At 35.3% G+C, this 23,807-nt stretch overlaps 1 protein-coding gene across 8 annotated transcripts in view; it reads right to left on the bottom strand.

Annotated features, from left to right (window-relative positions):
• INPP4B (inositol polyphosphate-4-phosphatase type II B) overlaps positions 1–23,807 on the bottom strand; it is an 841,422-nt gene that overhangs the window by 125,973 nt on the left and 691,642 nt on the right. For all 8 annotated transcript variants that reach the window (XM_032246545.1, XM_032246548.1, XM_032246546.1 and 5 more), the window contains one exon: positions 6,058–6,261. In XM_032246545.1, coding sequence (XP_032102436.1) covers positions 6,058–6,261 — 204 coding nt within the window. The remainder of the gene's footprint in view (positions 1–6,057; positions 6,262–23,807) is intronic.

Here is a 23,807-nt window from a genome sequence, read left to right as displayed (position 1 = left end):
CTGTGTAACTAGAACCTTTGAAATCTGCACATGAATAATTAAATAAAGTTAAAGTTGCCACCACTGGTTTCTGGAGGCTTCTGAAGGCCTTAATTAGTCATGACCTTAGCTTTGGTCATCTCTGATTTTCTGTGTCTATCTTGAATTTTGCCACTTTCTATATTCGAAGATATTTTGAAGATGACTTAAATAGTCACTACAGAGTTGATTAAGATACTAGGAAATATGCACTAGGGAGAGGGGGATATTTTGCAGATGGCTAGAATAGTCCTCTTAGAGTTAAGACACTGGGAAATATGAACTAAGAAGACAGGGACATAATTGGGTATTCTTCACAGGGGGGAGAAACAAATCCTCAAAAGAACTAATGAATTATAGTGGGAGAGAAGCTACTGGATATAGTGCAGAATATTAAATTTAAATATTCTCTTTCAAAATAGGAAAACAAAAATCATCTGCAGAAAAATTTCAAAGACATTAATTTATTCTATAAATGTGTACTGAGTATCTTTTGTGTTCACATGCTCTACTAACTGTGTAAATACAACAGTGAATGAGACTGTCTTTTCCCTATCAGAGCTCATAAAGTCCATGAACACATGGAGAAAACAGCCATATAAACAACTGATTATAATCAGTGTTCACTGGGCTATGTGTTCATGCGACATAACAATAATGCTTTATTATACAAAGTGATTTGATGTTGAACATGTATATATACACATATATGTACACACATACATATTCATCTATGTATCTATCACTTACAAAATCTGGAAGTAAATGGCCATATTTTAGTAGACATAATGCTCATTTAGGTAACCAAGCTATAAGGTGTTGCTTTGAGAAAGTTTAATCATAGATTAGTATCCAGCAGTCTATAAAAATTCATTACTTCTAAAGAATGAGAATGATTTATCTTTTTCCTATTAAGATCAGGACATCACATAATTCTAGCCAGTCAGATAACTTAACAAAATCTTTTGAATATTAATTTTCACAGGTACCTCTGAATCTTATTCTATAGAGGTTATGTTTTCTAAGATGGACACAGTAGCTGGACAAGAGAAGTTGAGAATATGGATTACTACAGATTTCCTGTGGAGATAACTGGCTAAATAGGTTTTGTCCTCAACAGTTAACAATGCTTGCAACTGTCTATGATTACTGCTGCCAATTATGGAAGTATAAAAAGCCTTTCAATACACCTGTCAAGCTTAGCCCCCTTATGCCTAGTGTTCCATTACTGGAATACTAAGCATGCGGAGTTATTTATATACTACTGCTCAAGGTCATCGCTAAGGTCTGATTTTTCACTCACGCAGAAGTTTTAAAAATTGCAACCTCAGGCATAAATGGGTTAAGCATTTATGTTTGCTGTAAGCATCATTAGAAAAAGGTATAGTACAAAAGGAACTGTATAAAATATGTAAGGAATATATTAGAAGATGTTTCATATAAATCTTATTCCCAGACACAATCTTTGGTAGTATTGAGTGACAGAATAGCCACAAATTTTTAGGTTATTTATGGAGTTTATAAATAGGATGTTTGACATAAATATTACTATAAATTTGTGCTATTGTTTCTAAAATCTACAAAATTATTAAAAAATTATTATGGATGGATTATCCATTGTGCTTATGTGACATTAACACATTTAACATAATAAGAAATAGCAAATGTTTATCTAGCTTAAGAATGAAGACTAAAATTTTAAATTTGATTTATATTTAAAACATGAAAAGAATTAATTGGATAATTTGGATGCTGAAATGCTGCTTGACATAGAAATGTCGCTCAATTAAAAATGGATTTTGTATATGTCTAAATACTAAGAATTGTTTTTCTAGTTTCGCAGTCTGCTAGAATGGATCAGAATATAAAGGATCAGAAGTTTCTTTTTTAACAATTTATTTGAATAGAAGTAGGCAGATTTAGCCCTCAATTTATCAGTTTAGTAATTTTGAAATTAAATCACAGTGTTCCATAGAGTTTTAGAATTATTAGAAACCACAAAAACTAGGTAAACTTAATAGTTTACTTAAATGACATGCTTTCATACTTTAGACAAACTAATCTTGGAATCCCAGCTGCTGGAAGCATCTGTTACAGAGATGTAGACAAAGAGAAGCAATATGTCATCTTAACTGGCTAAAAGAAAGAGAATGCTATGTTAGTCTATTCCTTGGCACAGATTGTTATCAAATCTCAAATATTCCATTGGGGTTTAATTGTTTACTAACTTTTCAGGATAATAAACCCTTAAAGAGTTCCATTATTTAATAAATAAAATTCAGCAAATAATGGGCTTTTTTGTAAACATTCATTTTAGTTTCAATCTTTACCATATTGTCAAGATAATTATTGTCCAGATTCAAATGTCTTCAATTTTGTCAACAAAACAAGTTGAAAAGAGAAATAACAGCCTCAAATTGATTTCAAGTGAATGGGATTCTCTTTTTTGACTTCAAAAGAATGGTTCTTACCTGCATCGGCATGGTAGGATTCAAAAGTAATCTAATAACATTTATTCACTTCCCAAATACTTATTACAAGAAGCTAAATACTGTTGTTCAAGTTAGGTAATTATTACAGTCACTATCAGAAATTAAGTAAAACAAGCAAAAAATGCTAATGGAGCTACTGTAACCTTATTTGCAAATGTAAGCCAATTTAAGTGATCAGGGAATATCTTCACATAATATCACAGAAACCCAATTAAATTAATTTAAAACACTGAATTACTTCCAGGGTTGACTTGCAATCAGCACTGAAACTTTTCTAACAACTAATTAAGAAAGGTAGTACACAAAGTTATGTTTCTAATTCATTTAATACCACAGTCTCTAAAGGCATTTTCAATTAGCTACATTTTCTTTAGTTTTACTCAATTTATCAAAGTTAGATAAAGCTTGAGACTAACGTTAAATGGTTATGACTCTGGTGAAATATTGTTTCTGTCTTCTTATAAGGGATTTCTATCCCTTGATGAGGCAACGTTTTCAGTAGAAAGTGGTTGCTAAGGAAAATCAATGAAAATGTTATATACCGATCAAACTCGGTTATTGTTTGCAAAAAGTAAAATTATATTAGGAGAGAATTAGAAGTAATTTTCTGAGTGGGAAATATTTTTCTTGTAATTGTGGTAAAATTAGACAAAGCTTTTATATGTTTTCTAGAAACAATGAGTTCTAAAGGAGACTCAGAAATGACAGGAAAGGAGAAGCAGAGAGAAATGCAGCCCTTCTTATTTCCCAACCTCTTTTGCCTTTGAAAGGAAATGAGAAATTGAGATGACACCCTTTCACCACCTGGAGAAAAAAATCAGGAAGACTTTTTTCCTGGTGTGAAGACTAGCAAAATATTCCCAAGAGAATGCTGAATGCTAAACAAACAACCATGTCAGCTAACACTTCAACCTTGTCTGGTTCTTCACAAAGCCTGGAATTATTCTCAAATTTTTCATGTTACTCATAAGCTCAAGTACACATTTCTTCGGTGCCTATTTGAAACCTTCACCACTCACTTTCTCCGGTCCTGCCCCTCCTTTTCTCTTAGCTCATGATTCTACTTTACTGACAAAAGCTGCCATCCAGCCCCACCCACCCTCACATCTTCACATCCTCCCTGCAGTCTTAGGAGAAGGGCACACTCCCGCCAGGGCTTGATCTTCTACCTGGGCCCTAGCATTGACTTCCTTCTCTTGTAAGGACCTTGCTCCATCAGTTATCACCTCAGTGCCTCTCACATGGCTTTTGGAATATAATGTGCTCAAATTTCACTCACTTTAAAACAAACATGTAAATAACTAATAATAATCATAGGCACACATGCACACAACAACAACAACAACAACAACTACTACTACTACTAATTCTGTGTATGTCAGCTATTATGTCCCATCTAAAGGCCACCCCATTCTCTTTCTTGAATGGTTAACTTATACTCACATTTAAATATCCAGAATTACTTCTGGAAACACCACCATGGTTACCACATTCTTGCTGTATCCCATGTACATCTCTAAGGCTGCACAGTGATTGCCGTTTGTCTTTCTACAGTCCTGAGTAGGCTGTGGAGTAACTGAGGCCCTAGGTTGTTCACCTGTATCCCCAGCATGTGGCACAGTGAATCAGGCAGAAAGGTACTCATAACATTGACTGAAGGTAATAGTTTTCTGTAAACCTTCTCAACTAGTGATACAGTCCTCACTTTCTTCCTTCCTTGCCCAGGATAAGACAGTTACGGACTTAAAATTTTGAGTTGAAGTCATAGTAACAGAGTTGTCTTCTATCACGTCTCTAAGCTTTGTTGCAAAATGTTGTAACTAATTGTTAACATATGCTTATCTATCACTGGACTCTGAGCTCCAAGAACTAAGGATCTAACATTACTTAACCTTCCCATTTGAAATACTAAATAAAAGATTTCAAAAATTATCTAAAGAAAAGAAAATCAGGAAGGAAGGAGAGGAACTTTTTTGAATAGGGGGAGGGGATCAAGGCGAAGGGGCGAGTTTGTAAAACACAGCGAGGTAAAATGATGAAAAAAATAATTCCAAAATTCTCACTTGATTTAATGTAAAATAGTAATTATTTGTCAAAAGATTAACAATCCATGTTTAATTAAATAAAATATATCTTCTTTTCTACATACACTCAAATTTTAAAATTCACCATCCACATTGTATGACATATCTAACTTCCCCACTTATCTCAAGGGATAGTCTTAATCTTCATAATAAGATAATAAGATTATATACTTTGTTACTTTAAAAACATATAACAATAATACTAAAGTAATGGAAATGGAGCATCAAAACATAGGTCAATCATTGATTTCATGACCATCCTAAGAGCTAACAGACACGCGCTGTTATTTTGATTTTACAGCTGAGAAAACGGAACTTCAGAGAGGTTAAGAGGTGTGCACACTTGGAATTCTGAAAAAAGTTGCAGAAGGTGAAGGTAAAAGGGAGAAAGAAATATCAAATTTGCTCTTTGAAAATGCTTCATTGGGAGAAATGCAATTTTAATCGGCAATGACAAAAGCTTACTTAGCATTTACCTCTTGGAGCCCAGCTCTGACCTTTTTGTGATAGAAATTTTACCAAAAGAAAAAGCAGGAATCACTTCACAGCCCTTTGGATAACCTATTTTTTTTTTTTTTTTTGAGAGGTCTGTGCCTTTCAAGTAATTTATTCCCCAAACACTTAAATTCTAGGGTGGCAAGAAAAGTAATTGTTAACTAAAAGCTTAACATCTAATACAGTTTACATCCTTTTATTTTTTTTGAAATATGATACAGTAATAGATTTCCCTTTGTATGTGTGTGTAACATGCATATACTTTGGAGAGTTCTTGGATAATTTATATGTATCGATTCAGTAATAATACCGTATTCCTCTGCCACAAGGCACCTTCATGTTTCTCCCATCCTATTTGGCCCAAATAGAATTTCCCTCACCATATTTACTTCCTTTGTTTATTCATCTTTCCCAGCTATTTTTTTTTCATATCCTTTTATGGGGCCATTCTTCTGTAAGTTTTAGAGTACCCAGAGCAGCATCTTTTATGTTATTATAGAAACTTGAGCAAGAGGGATTTGCAAGATATGTATGTCTATTGTCATTTAAATGTGAATACTTTAAAAAAGTTCTTCCAGAACCAAAACATTGGAGTGCGACAATGAAAATACTTGTTGCATTCAAGTAGTAGTAATGTGGAGGATTTTTTATTCTTTTTCTGAAAAGTAACTTTTATGTTTTATACAGTTTGGCGATAAATAAGGAAACAGAGTCTTGTAACTGTGGCATCTTTGCTTTGATGACAGATTCTCAGTTAAAAATACAATTTAATGTTTAGCAAATACATTTTATCAGGAATTCAACTTCCAAATATTATTTGCCCCTAGGGAAAAATGTGACCTATTTATCCACAATCTGTGTTATGACTTTTTTCCATTTTTTAAAATGAAAAGCAGAGATGTCTGATCATTCTTACCTTATTTTTCATGGCTAAACATTGAGAGGCAAGCAATATGCAAGAAACTTACCCACTCTTCCTCATCGTAGTCTGAATGATGTGGTATGGAGTCCTGTCTTCTCATCAGTGGGGGCTGGTCTTGGGGACTGCTCTCCTCTGTGCTGCTCTTAGGAGAGGGCGGCTTCTTAAGAATACCTCCTGGCCTTGCAGTGTAGAGGGCTAAAAGAGCACTCCTGACGAGTTGATCCTTGAAGGCATGTACAAAGAGCTCTGTCTGCAAATAAATTGACAAGGCATCTCAGTATACAGCTGTGAAAAGGTCAGTTGCAGATTTGTTGGTGCTTAAGTGGTGTGTATGGTAGAAAAAGTACAGACAACCAAAGAGAGAAAATGAATCATACCAATCAATGGAAAATAGTTCAGTTTTGGGATGTGGCCAAGGCCTTAAGTCCTCCTGTTTTAAAGTTAATGCTGAGGTTTTAAATGCACTATAAACACCATCTCTCTTCTCAAACTTCTCCCTTTTAGTTTCACAAATCCTGTCTTTGGAGATGAATTTCACTGGGGGTAATCATTTGAACAACATCTACCTGCTGCAGCTTTCAAGTCATTCCATACACACCTTAAAAAATGTAATCAGACTATATATATTTTATTAAAACTGCAATTACTTTTGCACCAACCTATTTTAAATGAAGACTAAAGAAAGACATATGTCTTTAAAGAAAGGAGATTTTTTTTTTTTTTAGTATCATAAACAGATTTCAACAGTAGAAATGGCATATGCAGTCTTCTTCATGAAAACATCAGGCCTGTATTCCTTATTATCACCTCCTAAATGCTTTCTTCAACCAAATTGTTTCAGTAATGCTTAATGTTAATGAGGTTACTGTGAAACTTGGCATATAGATTTTACAAGCTGGGGGCAAATACCTAGTAAGTGATAAAGCAATAAAGCCTTCCCAACAATAAATAACTTTACAGCTGTACTTTGCAATTTCCTAATGAAATGTTTAATAGTGTCACCGTGTAATAGACTGAAGGGTACAGTAATTAGTATACTTAACATGCATGTGGCCTAAAAATATGTTCAAAGATTAGAAATGTAAGTCAAGCAATGGCCCATATTGTTAACATAAATACTATGTAATCTCTTAGGAAGGAACCTTTTAGCTCATAGCCTTGTACTGAATAATAATTGATACTGTCATCATTTAATGAGACACTCTTGATGAGACTGGCTTCACCACTGATATAACACACCATCGTTATTTCTTGATGCACTCTCAATATACAATCAACAGTTCTACGCCTAACTAGTTTAAATTATCTCTAAATCTTATTGTCAGCATCAACAACTAAAGAAAACCAGTTACGCCCCCTGTAAAACAAGTGCCCAATAAGACTTTGTTAAATCTGCATAGTTACTTATTTGCCATAGATCATAAAATTCTAGAGGTGAAAGGAATATTAAAGTTGATGTCTTCATTAACTAAGATAAGAAAACTAAGAAAGAAGTGTGGTGATATGTTATAGGGAATACTGCCTATAGGCAGCACAAATGGAACAGGATGAAGTATTCTAACAAATCAGCAGCTTTCTCCCTGGTTCCACACTACTCACCTCTGTCATAAAACTAGATGTTTCTGCTGTAGAGGGACCTGTTAGAAGGAAAACTAAAAAACAGAAAGCAATAGCTTCAACATCAAAAAAAAGGACGTCCACTCAGAGACACCATCCAAAATCAGCGACCTCAAAGATAAAAGGTAAATAAATCCACAAAGATGGGGAAAAAAACAGTGTGAAAAGGATGAAATCATCAAAGACCAGAATGTCTCTTCTTCTCCAAGGGGTCACAACTCCTCACCAGCAAGTGAACAAAACAGGATGGAGAATGAGTTTAACCAATTGACAGAGGCAGGCTTCAGAAGGTGAGTAATAATAAATTTCTCTGAGCTAAAGGAACATGTTCTAACCCAATGCAAAGAAACTAAATACCTTGAAAAAAAGTTAGACAAAATGCTAACTAGAATAACTAGCTTAGAGAAGAACATAACGACTTGATGGAGCTGAAAAACATAGCACAAGAACTTCATGAAGCATAAACAAGTTTCAATAGCCGAATTGATCAAGCAGAAGAAAGGATATCAGAGATTGAAGATGAATTCAGTGAAATAAAATGAGAAGGCAAGATTAGAGAAAAAAGAGTGAAAAGAAATGAACAAAACCTCAAGGAATATGGGATTATGTAAGAAGACTTAATCTATGCTTGATTTGTGTACCTGAATGTGACGAGGAGAATTAATCCAATCTGGAAAACATTCTTCAGGATATTATCTAGGAGAACTTCCCCAACCTAGCAAGGCAGGCCAACATTCAAATTCAGGAAATACAGAAAACACCACAAAGATATTCCTCAAGAGGAGCAACCCCAAGGCACATACTTGTCAGATTCACCAGGGTGGAAATGAAGGAAAAAATGCTAAGGACAGCCAGAGAGAAAGGCTGGGTCACCCACAAAGGGAAGCCCATCAGACTCACAGTGGATCTCTCAGCAGAAACCCTAAGCCAGAAGAGAGTGGGGGCTAATATTCAACATCCTTAAATAAAAGAACTTTCAACCCAGAATCTCATATCCAGCCAAACTAAACTTCATGAATGAAGGAGAAATAAGATTCTTTATGTACAAGCAATTGCTGAAAGATTTTGTCACCACCAGATCTGCCTTATAAGAGCTCCTGAAGAAAACACTAAACATGGAAAGGAACAACCAGTACCAGCCATTGCAAAAATGTACCAAATGATAAGGACCAACAATGCAATGAAGACACTGTATCAACTAATGGGCAAAACAACCAGCCAGTAACAAAATGGCAGGATCAAACTCACACATAACAATATTAACATTAAATGTAAACAGCCTAAATGCCCTAATCAAAAGACACAGACTGGCAAACTGGATAAAAAGTCAAGACCCATCAGTGTGCTGTATTCAGGAGACCATCTCAAGTACAAAGACACACATAGGCTCAAAAGAAGGGGATGGAAGAAGATTTACCAAGCAAATAAAGACCAAGATAAAAGCAAGGATTGCAATCATAGTCTCTGATAAAACGGACTTTAAACCAACAAAGATCAAAAGAGACAAAGAAGGGCATTACATAATAGTAAAAGAATCAATCCAACAAGAAGAGCTAACTATCCTAAATATAAATGCACCCAATACAGGAGCACCCAGAGACATAAAGCAAGTTCTTACGAATTACAAAAAGACTTAGACTCAGATACAATAACAGCAGGAGACTTTAACACTCCACTGTCAATATTAGGCAGATCAACAAGACAGAAAACCAACAAGGATATCCAGGACTTGAACGCAGATCTGGATCAAGTGGATCTAACAGACATCTACAGAACTCTTTACCCCAAAAGCACAGAATATACTTTCTTCTCAGCATCACATTGCACTTAATCTAAAATTGACTACATAATTGGAAGTAAATCCCTCCTTAGCAAATGCAAAAGAATGGAAATCATAACAGTCTTTCAGACCACAGTGCAATCCAATTACAACTCAGGATTAAGAAACTCACTCAAAACCACACAACTACATTGAAACTGAACAACTTGCTCCTGAATGATGACTGGATAAAAAAATGAAATGAAGGCAGAAATAAAGATGGTCTTTGAATGGGAATGAAGAAACAACATACCAGCATCCCTGGACACATTAAAGCAATGTCTAGAGGGAAATTTATAGCAATAAATGCCCACATAAGAAATGAAGAAAGATCTAAAATTGAAATCGTATCATCAAAATTGAAAGAGCCAGAGGAGCAAGATAAAAAAAAAAAAAAACCCTCAAAAGCTAGCAGAAGACAAGAAATAACTAGGATCAGAGAAGAACTGAAGGAGATAGAGAAAGAAAAAACCCTTCAAAAAAATCCATAAATCCAAAAGCTGTTTTTTTGAAAAGATCAAGAAAATAGACCGCTAGCTAGATTAATAATAGAGAATAGAGAGAAAATCAAAAAGATGCAATAAAAAATGATACAGAGGCTATCACCACTGATTCCAAAGAAATACAAACTACCATCAGAGATTACTACAAACAACTCAATGCACATAAACCAGTAAACCTGGAAGAAATGGATAAATTCCTGGACACTTGCACCCTCCAAGACTAAACCAGGAAGAAGTTGAAACCCTGAATAGACCAATAACAAGGGCTGAAGTTGAGGCAGCAATTGATGGCCAACCAACCAAAAAAAGTCCAGGTCAAGTTGGGTTCACAGCCGAATACTACCAGATGTACAAAGAGGAGCTGGTACCATTCCTACTGAAAGTATTACAAACAATACAAAAAAAAGGGAATCCTCCATAAGAGACCAACATTATGCTGATACCAAAACCTGGCAGAGACACAACTAGAAAAGTTCAGGTCAATATCCATGATGAACATCAATGCAAAGATCGTCAATAAAATACTGGCAAACCGTATGCAACAGCACATCAAAAAGCTTACCCATCACGATCAAGTAGACTTCACCCCGAGGATGCAAGGTTGGTTCAACATATGCAAATCTATAAACATAATCCATCATATAAACAGAACCAATGACAGAAACCATATGATTATCTCAATAGATCTGGAGAAGGCCTTCGACAAAATTCAACAGCACTTTATGCTAAAAACTCTCAATAAACTAGGTGTCAATGGAACATATCTCAAAATAAAAAGCTATTTACGAAAAACCCACAGCGAGTATCATACTGAATGGGCAAAAACTGGAAACATTCCCTTTGAAAACTGGCACTAGACAAGGATGCCTCTCTCACCACTCCTATTCAATATAGTATTGGATGTTCCAGCCAGAGCAGTCAGGCAAGAAAAAGAAATAAACGGTATTCAATTATGTAAAGCGGAAGTCAAATTGCCTCTATTTGCAGATGACATGATTGTATATTTAGAAGATATACACCAATGGAACAGAACAGAGGCCTTGGAAGTAACACCACACTTCTACAACCATCTGATCTTTGACAAACCTGACAAAAACACCAATCAGGAAAGGAGCCATGTTTAACAAATGGTGTTGGAGAAACTGGCTAGTCATGTGCAAAAAGCAGAGAATAATAAAAGCTATTTACTACAAATCAGAACCTCTTCCTAATACCTTACACTAAAATTAACTCCAGATGGCTTAAAGATTTAAACATGAGACCTAACACTATAAAAATCCTAGAAGAAAACCTAGGCAACACCATTCAGGACATAGGCAGAGGCATGGACTTCATGACTAAAACACCAAAAGCAACAGCAACAAAAGCCAAAATAGACAAGTGGGATTTAATTTAACTTAAGACTTTCTGCACAGCCAAAGAAACAATCATCAGAGTGAACTGGCAACCAACAGAATAGGACAAAATTTTTGCAATATACCCATCTGAAAAAGGCCTAATATCCAGAATCTACAGAGAACTAAAGCAGATTTATGAGAAGAAAAAAACAAACAAATCCATTCAAAAGTGGGCGAAAGATATGAGCAGGTACTTTTCAAAAGATACATTTATGAGGCTAACAAACATATGAAAAAATGCTCATCATAACTGTTCATTAGAGAAATGCAAATCAAAACCACATTGAGATACCATCTCATGCCAGTTAGAATGGTGATCATTAAAAAATCTGGAGACAACAGATGCTGGAGAGAATATGGAGAAAATGGAACACTTTTACACTGTTGGTTGGAGTGTATATTAGTTCAACCATTGTGGAAGACAGCGTGGTGATTCCTCAAGGACGTAGACATAGAAATACCATTTCACCCAGCAATCCCATTACTTGGCATATACCCAAAGGATTATAAATTGTTCTATTATAAAGACACATGCACACGTATGTTCATTGCGGCACTGTTTACAATAGCAAAGACCTGGAACCAACCCAAATGCCCATCCATGATAGACTGAACAAAGAAAATGTGGTACATATACACCATGGGATACTATGCGGCCTTAAAGAAGGATGAGTTCATTTCCTTTGTAGGGACATAGATGAATCTGGAAACCATCATTCTCCGCAAACTGACACAAGAACAGAAAACCAAACACCACATGTTCTCACTCATAGCTGGATGTTGAACAATGAAAACACATGTACACAGGGAGGGGAATGTCACACACTGGGGTTTGTTGGGGGGTAGGGGCTAGAGGAAGGACAGTGGGTGGTGGGGAGTTTGGGGAGGGATAACATTGGTTGAAATGCTTGATGTAGGTGACAGGGGGATGGAGACAGCAAACCACCATGGTATGTGTCTACCTATGCAACAATCCTGCAAGATCTGCACATGTACCCCAGAACTTTAAGTGCAATAAAAACAAAAAGCTAGTTTCTGGCCAAGCATGGTGGCTCACGCCTGTAATCCCAGCACTTTGGGAGGCTGAGGCAGGTGGGTCACCTGAGGTCCGGAGTTTGAGATCAAATTGACCAACATGGAGAAAACCCCGTCTCTACTAAAAATACAAAATTAGCCAGGTGTGGTGGCACATGCCTGTAATCCAAGCTACTTGGGAGGCTGAGGCAGGAGAATTGCTTGTACCTGGGAGGCGGAGGTTGCAGTGAGCCGACATCAAGCCATTGCACTCCAGCCTGGGCAACAAGAGCAAAACCCGTCTTAAAAACAAACAGAAAAAACTAGATGTTTCTGTCCTGCTTCCCGTTCTTCCCTAACCCCAACTTTCCAAGTGTTTTGAACATCTACCAGCTCTCATAATTAAGTGTGCCTATAATTTCTGTGTATCTACTTTACTGCTACATTTTGTCGAATATTTTAAACATAATTTATTAGTCACATTGAAGCCACTTTGAAGGTGAGAAAACAAAACATGAAAAACAATTTATGAGAATAAAACATTGGAAAGTATTTCAGAATAAATCAGAGAAACAAAATATAAAGCAATTCATACTGGATAGGCACAATAAATTGTTCACTAATGTTCACAATGAAGTATTAAAATGAGAATGAAAGATATAAAAAAGTGATGGAAAAATTGGCTAGACAGTACTCAAGTCAACATAGTCATAGCAAAATGAGGAAACTTGTTATTTACATAATTTTTATATAGCATGGATGTGCTTATCAGTGTGACTTTAATATTAAAAACGTGAATTTACTCCCATTCAGCTTAACTAAACAATTTCTCTGTTGATGGTTTCAATAAATTCTTTTGATTTATTTTTAGAGCCAACTTGCCTTCTTTGAACTCCTGCTACTACATTTCAAGTCTCCACAATACTCATATAATTGCCATGTAGCTAAATACCCATTCATACTCAATGAAATCTTCTCTAGCATTTGTAATCACCATCATTTTCTTCCTATAGCATGCACATGCAGAGATTCCACTTCATTTATTCAAATCTCATTTGAGTTGACTTACCACCAAAGGCAGAGGAGATAATTCAGGAGGTTCTTGCTGTTTTAAAACCCAGAATTTTCTTTGCATAGCTGAACACAAGGCTTAAAATCTTAAACATAATAATAGCTAATCTTTCACTTTGTGTCTGTACTGACAAAATTTATCTGACTCCTTGGAAACTCTTTGGATTACCAGTATCCTGTGCATAAATCCTATTCTTTAAAGAATATACCTAAATATCTCATTGTGATATACATGTAACCTGAAAAAATTTTAATGTTTCTTGACCAGCACTACTTAGTGATGGAGACCAATGAAGACCATTTATGTTTTGCAGTCAAATAAACCAGCTTGAAAAGATTAATGTAGTCACTAAATCCCAACATAGCTGTATACAGTAGTTCCTCTTTATCTGTGGTTATGCTTTCCCATGGTTTCAGTTACCTGTGGTCAACCTTGGTCTGAAAATAATAAGAAAAAAGAAAGAAAGAAAAAATTAAATGGAAAATTTCAGAAATAATGAATTCATAAACCTTAAGTTGTGTGGCTGTTCTGAGTCAAGTGATGAAATTTTCTGTAGTCCTGCTTCAGATTGCCTGGGATATAAATGCCCGGCGTATCCATGCTGTATATGCTACTAGCCCGTTAGTCACCTAGGTACCATCTGGGTCACCAGATCAACTGTCACATTATTGCAGTGCTTGTGTTCAAGCAGCCCTGATGTAGCCTACCACCACATCATTCCCCTCACTTCATCTCATCACACAGACATTGTACCATCTAATATCCTCACAAGAAGATGCGTGAGTACAGTAGAAGATATTTTGAGAGAGAAATCACATTTACATAACTTTCATTATAGTATATTGTTATAATTGTTTTATTTGATTATTAGTTCATGTTAGTCTCTTACTATGCCTAATTTTAAATTAAACTTTATCATAGCTACGTATGTATAAGAAAAAACAGTGTATACAGGGCTTGGTACTATCAGGGATTTCAGGCATCAAATGGGCATCTTGGAGCATATCCCCCGTGGATAAGAGGGAACTATTGTATTACTGTTCTTGCAACTGGGATGATACTAGGAAAGTTGAAGCCATGGAAAGGATGTGACCATGTCTCCGAGTCGCCTACTGACTGTTCTGAAAAACTTTTTCTTTTCTCATTTAGTTTGAAGTACATTAAATGAAAAAATAAAGGCTGAAATGTTATCATAAGAGTAGGTCAAACAATTTATTTAAAATATCAGCTTAATAATATTGTATAAAAAGAGTAAACTCTGAACCTAAGGCAGATCTATTTTATTTTTTCATATTAGAAAATGAAAGAGAAATGTTATCTTAAAAATGAAATGTTTTCTAGCCTTCTGATATTTTTCCAATTCATATCCCCATACAACTGTTTTTCAAAGCAACACACAGAATTATCTGTAAGTATAAAACCACTAAAATTACTTCTCCTGGGGATGAGTGAAGAGAATTTCTAGTTTCCTGAATATTAATGGCAGAGGAATAGTCAGGACATGTTCATTTAAAACCACTCTTTTTCACTAGAGATCTCAACAAATTAAGCAAAGTCCTACTCTACTTAGAAATCTCCTTATTCTTGCTGCAAAAATAAATTAAGGCAATGTCTAATTCCATCTGTAATACAGAAGCAGCCAATGGCATATGCAAGTGATTATTATTTTAGTAATCATCTATGCTACAAGAAAGAATCCTGTTTGATATTTGATATTTTGAAATTATTTGATATAGGAATAGTGCTATACTCTGTCATTAATGTACTGATGTATGTTCATTCTCTAAAGGAAAGCATATTAGACTAACAGCTAGGAGGTTGCTTGACATCTGGGCAGCTCATATATATAATATCCACTAGCTGTTGGAAAAATCACATAACTACTTTTCCTAGTTTGCACAAAATTACAGTGCCTACCAGTGAAATTCTTATGGGAGTTCACTGTAAACCCTCAAATGCACTCTTTGATGATATTCTTTTTATTATTTTATTTTACTTTTTAAATTTTTATTTATTTTATTTTATTTTTTGTAAAGATAGGGTCTCACTATGTTGCCCAGGCAAGTCACAAACTCCTGGCCTTAAGTGATCCGATCTCAGCTTCCCAAAGTTCTAGGATTAAAAACGTGAACCACTATACCCAACCTAATGCTGTGCTTTCTTGATCTTTTCAATTTCTTTTCTTGACTTATCATTCTCTGGTCTCCCAAAATGTGGTAAGTCAGCCCCCAAGGGACCTTAAATCACTTTCTCAAAAGCACTTTTGTCATTGGTAAGGTAATCCATTTTCCCACAGCTTCAACTGTCATCTTTATGCCGAGGTCTAATAAATCCATCTCTATCCATCTCCTGAACCAGCTTTATCACCTGTTTCCACTGAAAAGTCCTTAGAGTTAAAAAATGCCGTGCTGAACTCAAAATTTTATTGTGGTTCTTTTATTTTTAGTAATTTTGTTCTTCCAAGATTTTCCATTTGAGTAGTATTATTAGTATTCAACAATGTAGAGTCCAAACCTCTGAATTATCCTAACCCTTATTTGGTGAATTAGCCAGCAATTTATTCTATTTAAAACTTTTCAATAATTTCAAAATCGATCCTTACTTTACATTTCCACAACTAGTCCCAGTTAAGATCCTTTCTACATTCCATATGGATACTTTCCACAGTCTCTTTATTGGTTCGTTCACTTTAACTTGTCTTTGCTTTAGGATGTTATCAAAGGCCACCAATATTAAAACATAGACTCCGGAGTTCCAACCTTGAACTACAATACAAACACAAATTAGAATTTGTATTTTTAGCAAAGCTCCCCAGAAGTATTACTTGTATTTTGTGATGACCAGTAACGTTCAATAATTCAAATCCACTATCTTACCTTGGCCTATGTAATGCTATAAGGATGATCTTCACAAAACATGTATCTAATCCTTCCTCATTCAACAGCTTTCTCAGTGTCAACAGAACAATATTTCTCTTGAATTACTAACTAGGTGTTAGATGACCAAATTGTTTTCTTTTTAAGCTATGAAACATTGCTGAAACATTCACATTTCCAAAGTGTGCAAATAATAGTGTACATAACAGTGATGCATGAAAGTTGCAGGTCCATATCCTGCTTCACTCTTTTTATTCTCAGCCTTTTTGATTTTAGATGTTCTGGTAGGTAGCTAAGGGCATCTCATGATAGTTTGAATTTGTATTTTTCTAATGGCCAATGATGCTGGGCAACGTTGTGTGTGTTTATTTGCGATTCATAAGTCTTCTTTGGTGAAGTATATTTTTAATTCTTTTGCCCACTTTTAATTGAGCTGTTTGTTGTATTTTAAGTTGCAATAATGCTTTATATATTCTGATACAAATCCTTTGACATGCAGATTTTACAAATATTTTCTCCCAATTCGTGACTTCTTGTAGAAGTTTGTATGCTTTTATTCTTTTACATTGTATGTTAAGGTTTATGATCTATTTTGAGTTTATTTTTATATATGTATAGGGTAAAGATAAGTGTTCCCTGTTTTTGCAAATGGATATCCAACTGTTTCTGCAAAATATGTTGAAAAAATACTGTTTTCCTCTGATTAGCCATATACAGAAAATTGAAAATGGACCCCTTCCCTACCCCTTTTACAAAAATTAACTCAAACTCAAGATAGATTAAAGATTTAAATGTAAAACCCAAAACTATAAAAACCCTACAAGAAAATCTAGGCAATACCATTCAGGACATAGGTAGGGGCAAAGATTTTTTATGACGAAGTTGCCAAAAGCAGTTTCAACAAAAGCAAAAACGAACAAATGGGATCTAATTATACTAAAGAGCTTCTGCACAACAAAAGAAACTGTTAACAGAGTAAACAGAACCCCTACAGAGTGGGAGAGAATTTTTGCTATCTATCCATCTGACAAATCTACATGGAACTTAAACAAATTTTCAAGAAAAAAACCCCAACAACCACTTTAAAAAGTAGGCAAAGTACATGAATAAACTCTTCTCCAAATTAGACATTTATGTGGCCAACATAAAAAAAAAGCTCAACATCACTATAATTAGAGAAATGCAAGTCAAAACCATAATGAGATACCATCTCACATCAGTCAGAATAGCGTTATTAAAAACTCAAGAAACAACAGATGCTGGCGAGGCTGTAGAGAAGTAGGAACACTTTAACACTATTGGTGGGAATGCAAACTAGTTCCTCCATTGTGGAAGTCAGTAGTGTGGCAATTATTCAAACCCTAGAACTAGAAATACCATTTGATCCACCAATGTCATTACTGGACATCTACCCAAAGGAATATAAATCATTCTATCATAAAGACACATGCACGTTTATGTTCATTTGCAGCACTATTCACAACAGCAAAGACATGGAATCAACCCAAATGCCCATCAGTGATAGATTGGATAAAGAAAATGTATTACATATACACCATGGACTATGCAGTCACAAAAAGAACAAGATCATGTCCTTTGCAGGGACATGGACAGAGCTAGAAGTCATTATCCTCAGCAAACCAACAAAGAAAACCAAACGCTGCATGTTCTCACTTATAAGTGGGAGTTGAATAATGAGAACACATGGACACAGGAAGGAGAACAACACACCCTGGGGCCATTGGGAGGGCGGGCAGTGGGGAGGGAGAGCATCAGGATAAATAGCTAATGCATGTGGGGTTTAATACCTAGGTCCTAACATCTAACAAGAAGTCTGCTATCATTCTTGTTGGTGCATGTCAGCAAAACGTATCTGTTTCTCTTATTTCTTGTTTGTTTTCGCAATGTTCTCTCTATCCCTGTTTTTCAACAATTTGCTTATGATATATCTGAGTTTATTTTTCTATATTTATTCTGTGTGGAGTATATGGAGCTTCTTGGGTCTGTAATTTCATAAAATTTTGAAAGAATTTGACCATAATTTCTGCCAATATTTTTTATGCTTCCCTCTCTTCCTTTTCTGTCATTTCTGTTTATATTCCTTAACTTTTCTTCTGGTCATTGATGATAATTTCATGCTTCATTGCATGCTTAGTATGTGTTTATTGGATGGCAGGCATTTTGGCTTTACATTGTTGGTTGCCAGGTTTTATTGCATTCCTTTAAATTATGTTGAATTTTCTGTGGCAAAGTAAAATTACTTGGAAACAGTGAGATCCTTTCAAGCCTTGTTTTCAAGCCTTATTAGGGTACACTAAGAGCAGCCTCTAATTTAAGACTTATTTAGTCCCATTACTAGGGCCATACACTTCTAAGAGCTTTACTCAATTCCCTGTGTATTAAAAGGTTTTATCACTTTTCTGGTGGAAAGATACTATTAACAGGCCTGTGTGACCACCAGAAATTGCTTTATAAGCTTATTCCTAATATTTATTTCTGTGGACATGGGTAGTTTGTTCTCATGCCTGCATAGATCGGTACTCATAACAAGTTAAAGGCACTCATTTACAAATCTCTACGGTTCCTTCTGTGTGAAGCTCCTTCCTGTCTGGGACTCTGCTCTGTGAATTCTAGCAATCTTGGCCTCGGCAAACTCTAATCTCTGTCTCTTCAACTTGAGAGGATAGAGTTTAGGTTCCTTTTGACTACAGCCTAGGAACTGCCCTAGGAAGAAATCTAGATAATTAAAAGGATTACATAATTTGTTACCCATTTTCCAGTGCCTAAACACCATTAAGTCTACATTTTGTCCACTTTCTTGTTTAAGGTGGGAGGATCCGTGTTAGCCCATCATACGCAGCAGAAGTTCTGATCCCACATATTTTATGTGTAGTCTCATTATCAGTACTATCTTACATTGTTATCTTTATCTTTTCTTATTATACAATTTTCTACTAAACACAAACTTTGTTGATTGTACATTATTATTTTTCCAATTAAATAATTACCATTTAAAGGCAATTATGAAAAACAGCAACATAAGCTCTATTCTGAAGTTTCATTCTCACTGAAATTCTTTATTCTCAAGTTGCCTTAGACTCCTAATATATACTTTCACCAACACTGAAAAACAAAATTTGTACTTATTAAGTTCTTTCCCACAGTTTGGGACTGGGCTAGACCTAGGAGTAGTTACACTGAATAAACAATAAAAGAATAATAATTTTCAGTCTTAAGTAATCAACATAACATTCTTCTCTCTGTTACGTGTATCTTCAACTCCTTAGCACACTAGCTGCCTGGCATCGCTATTACAGAAAATATTTCTTGAGAAAACCTTGACTGTATATGTTTGAGAATACAACAGTTTTTATTTTCCTTTAAATATAATATAATATTCTGGTATAGTATATTGAGGTTGAAAGAATAGTAGGAATTAGAAGCTATGAGAATTTCTCAAATATGCTGTGAGCATAGCCTCTAATATTTGCAATAAAACCCATTATTTTAACTATTTAGCAATTGCAATATTGTAAAACACCCCCATTCTTTTAAATTCTTAGGTTGTAAAAATTAAGAGCCATGTCTATGTAGTATTTGTCATATAGCATCGAGTACAATACCACACACAATTAAGTGCTCAATAGTGCTTTTTGATGAGCAGGATAATAATGACTTTCTAAACAAGATCTATCAATCTCAAGGGAATAGAGAAAGTGATGGGTGTTTGAATGTTAATATCACAGAGATTTCTGAGCTATGAGAGATACCTATACACTGTTCACATTCAGGCCTTTAAAAACATTATTTATTTTAGTTTGAATTCATTTTATCTATCCCTCATTTGTTTTTCCTTTATAGAAATGCATACCTTTGGTCCAAGAAAAAGGGAAATGCATTTTTATCTCAATATATTATTAACCTTTCATCCTGTATGTTAAAATTTTAGTCTCTCTTTTATCATTTTGTTAGAATTATTCAGATAAACTCAGCTTGCCTTTTGTTAGACTCTTACACAATAAGATTATATTATTACTTTAATATTTTCACGAACTAATACGCAACAGCCAAACCCAATTATCCAAAAGAAGGTATACTAAGAATTTAAAACTTATGACACAATTTAATTGAGTTTGTGCATATTAGAACATGAAACATTAAAAGTATTCATTTTTGTTTAATTTTAGTAGGACTCCCTCCCTGCCCCCACATTTGTTTCCTTAGTCCTATGCACAAGCATCCATATAGCAATCTGAAGATGCAGTATACAGGTCAAGCTCACAGAATCTGGAGCCAAAACCACAAGGTGTGTGATTGCAAGCAAATTATTTAGTATTTCTGTGCCTCAGTTTCCTCAGCTGTGTAAGATAAGGCTACTGACAATACTTACTTCACAGAATTAGGAAGATTTAATGTTAAAATAATATTATCTACCACATGGAACTCTGACAATTGAAGAGTATCTCACAGTTATTAAGCCAGTAATAAATGCTAGCTATTACCATCACTTCATCATCATCACAACCACTATTATCAAGAGTCTTGGACTTCCTGCGAATAAAGACATGTGTTTTATTTTTTTCTACCTTTTGTGTTGAGCAGAGTATCTGTCAAATAGTATAAATTCAGGTTTACTATTTATAAATTGTGTGTGTCTCTACCAACGGTGTTTAGATGGATGGAATTTTGGCTGGTGGCCCTATCCCTGTGCCTTGGTTCTCAGTAGCAGTAGAGATGATGTGAATTCACCTACGTTCACTGTGGCACTGTTTACAATAGCAAAGACCTGGAACCAACCCAAATGTCCATCAATGATAGACTGGACAAAGAAAATGTGCCACATATACACCATGGAGTACTATGCAGCAATAAAAAAGGATGAGTTCATGTTCTTTGTAGGGACATGAATGAATCTGGAAACCATCATTCTCAGCAAACTGACACAGGAACAGAAATACCGAATGTTCTCACTCATAGGTGGGTGTTGAACAACGAGAACACATGAACACAGGAAGGGGAACAGCACATAGTGGGGTCTGTTGGGGGGCACTAAGGGAGGGGCAGCAGTGGGTGGGAGGTTCAAGAGGCATAACATGGGAGAAATGCCAGATATAAGTGATGGGGGGGATGGAGGCAGCAAATCACCTTGCCATGTATGTACCTATGCAACAATTCTGCATGATCTGCACACATACCCCAGAACCTAAAATACAATTAAAAAAAAAAAAAGAAAAACAGAAAGATGATGTGAATTGCCTTTGGATCTACAAATATTGCCTACTCAAAGACTCTTGGAATATGCCCTCTTAGCAAGTTGAGTTTTTCCATTCCACTTGCTTTTCCCACAGACTCTGAGTATCTGTTTAATTGATAATGATTTCATGTCTATTGTCTCCAGGTGCAATGGCTTCCCTAAGAGGAGAGATGCCATCTCATCACAAAATAGAATACCTCCTTCTTCACTGCCCTGGGCTGCCCTGAGCCTGCCCCAAGTGCCTCAAGTCTACGACAGAAAACTCTTCCATGTCAAAATGCTCAAAAGCTATAAAACCTTCACATTTCCCTGATAAGCATGAATATAGATAACTCCTTAATGTCTTGAATATGCTATATGGATAAGTCCCTAAGAAAACAACTCTTGGTACCTATTTTCCAAATATGCCAGTTCTGAATCAGTAAAATAAACCAGGGAACTACCCATGAAGCAAGCATTTTAATTTTATAATCCACAGTATACAACATGTCCAAAACTTAAAGACAAAACTCTTAAAGCTTACAACCCACTAATATTAAATTATATTTAAATTTAGGATACCACCAAAACTTTCTCTCTTTCATGTCTGAATTCAAGAATGATACTTTATTCTTTTTTTTTCCCATTTATTTTATTGCATTTTAGGTTTTGGGGTACATGTGAAGAACATGCAAGATTGTTGCATAGGTACACACGTGGCAGTGTGATTTGCTGTCTCCTCCCCATCACCTACATCTGGCATCTCTCCCCTTGCTATCTCTCCCCAGCCCCCCACCCCCCACCATCCCTCCCCTATTTCCTCCCAACTGACCCCAGTGTGTTGTGCTCCCCTCCCTGTGTCCGTGTGTTCTCATTGTTCAACACCCGCCTACGAGTGAGAACATGCGGTGTTTGATCTTCTGCTCTAAACCATGAACTATTAACAGTTTTCATAGACTATACAAAACTGTTAACTTAGGTAATTCTTTGAAATTCCAGACATGAATTCTTAAAAGAATGCATAACTTGCAAACTTAACTTAAAAAAAGATCCTCCTAGTTTTAAGGACTGAGAGATTCATTAGTTGACTAAGCTTGTCTACTCAGTAGAAAAGAGAAATCATAGGGGAAAAAGTTGCAGTAATGCTGGATTCAAGGATAAGAAAATGGCCATCCTAACCTCCCGCCACCACCAAAATCACTGCAGCAAGTTGTAAATGGTGTATGAAACGACAAATCCCTGTCCAGTGCACAGAAGAATATAAATACTGCTCTGTAATCACTGCAGTGGTATGCACTTTGCTAAAATTTTCAGCTTAGGTGAACCAAGAAAAACCTCACCTCATCTATAAATCCAAAAAAGAAACGAACCAAAATGAAATTATATTATTTGACTGTGTATGCAAAACCTCCTCTTTTCTTCTTTTCCCCTAGCCATAAAAACATATGTATTGAATATCAGAATACTTAAGTGTTCTGATATTCAACAGAAAGAACTTCCATTCTAGAATCATCCAGACCTGGGTTTGAACCCTCATTTTGTTTGAATCCTGTACTTGACTCTGCATGACTTTTCACATTTTTAAAATTTCTCTGAGCTTTATTTAGCCTTTTTCTATGTGAAAAGAAGATAATATGTTCTCCACAATACTGACTAAATAAAATGACATAAAGTATGAAGCCCCTTGCCCTATTTGATGCAAAGTAAGGACTTGTAAAATTTGGGTAAAGATTTTCCTCCTTTTTCATGATGGAAGCATGTGTTCTGGCATGGAAGGAATGCTGCATTTTGAACTGGAAGTGCTGAGTTTGTTTTTTTCACTTTTTAATTTATTAGGCAATTCACTAAACTTTTCTGAATAGATTTTCACAAAAATAGATATGCTTTCTCCTATTAAAATAACATAAAAATGTATAGTTTAAACTGAAACATTTCAGTAAGTATAAGATATTACCATTATGAATTAACACACCTGAATAAAAAGTATGGACATACATAAGATCCAGGTTTCTATGAATTTGTTCTTCAGAGAGGTGGAAAATTACTTTTGTCTTATTCTACAATTATGATAATTTTCTTTGGCCGGTTTTTTTCAAGGTCATATTTATTGAAAGTGTCTCATTAAAAAATTACATGATCTCATTAAAATGCAAAAGTTAAGGATGCACACATTGGTTTTACTCCCGGACACTGGTTTTACTTTGAAGATCAAGCTGTCATTTGTCTTTTTCTATCTCAGCTCTTCATCTATCACACAACTATTTG

This window comes from Sapajus apella, unplaced genomic scaffold (assembly GCF_009761245.1).
Source record: "Sapajus apella isolate SASKATOON/1434 unplaced genomic scaffold, GSC_monkey_1.0 scaffold61, whole genome shotgun sequence".
Classification (NCBI taxonomy): domain Eukaryota; kingdom Metazoa; phylum Chordata; class Mammalia; order Primates; family Cebidae; genus Sapajus; species Sapajus apella.
This window is presented reverse-complemented; position numbering and strand designations above follow the sequence as displayed.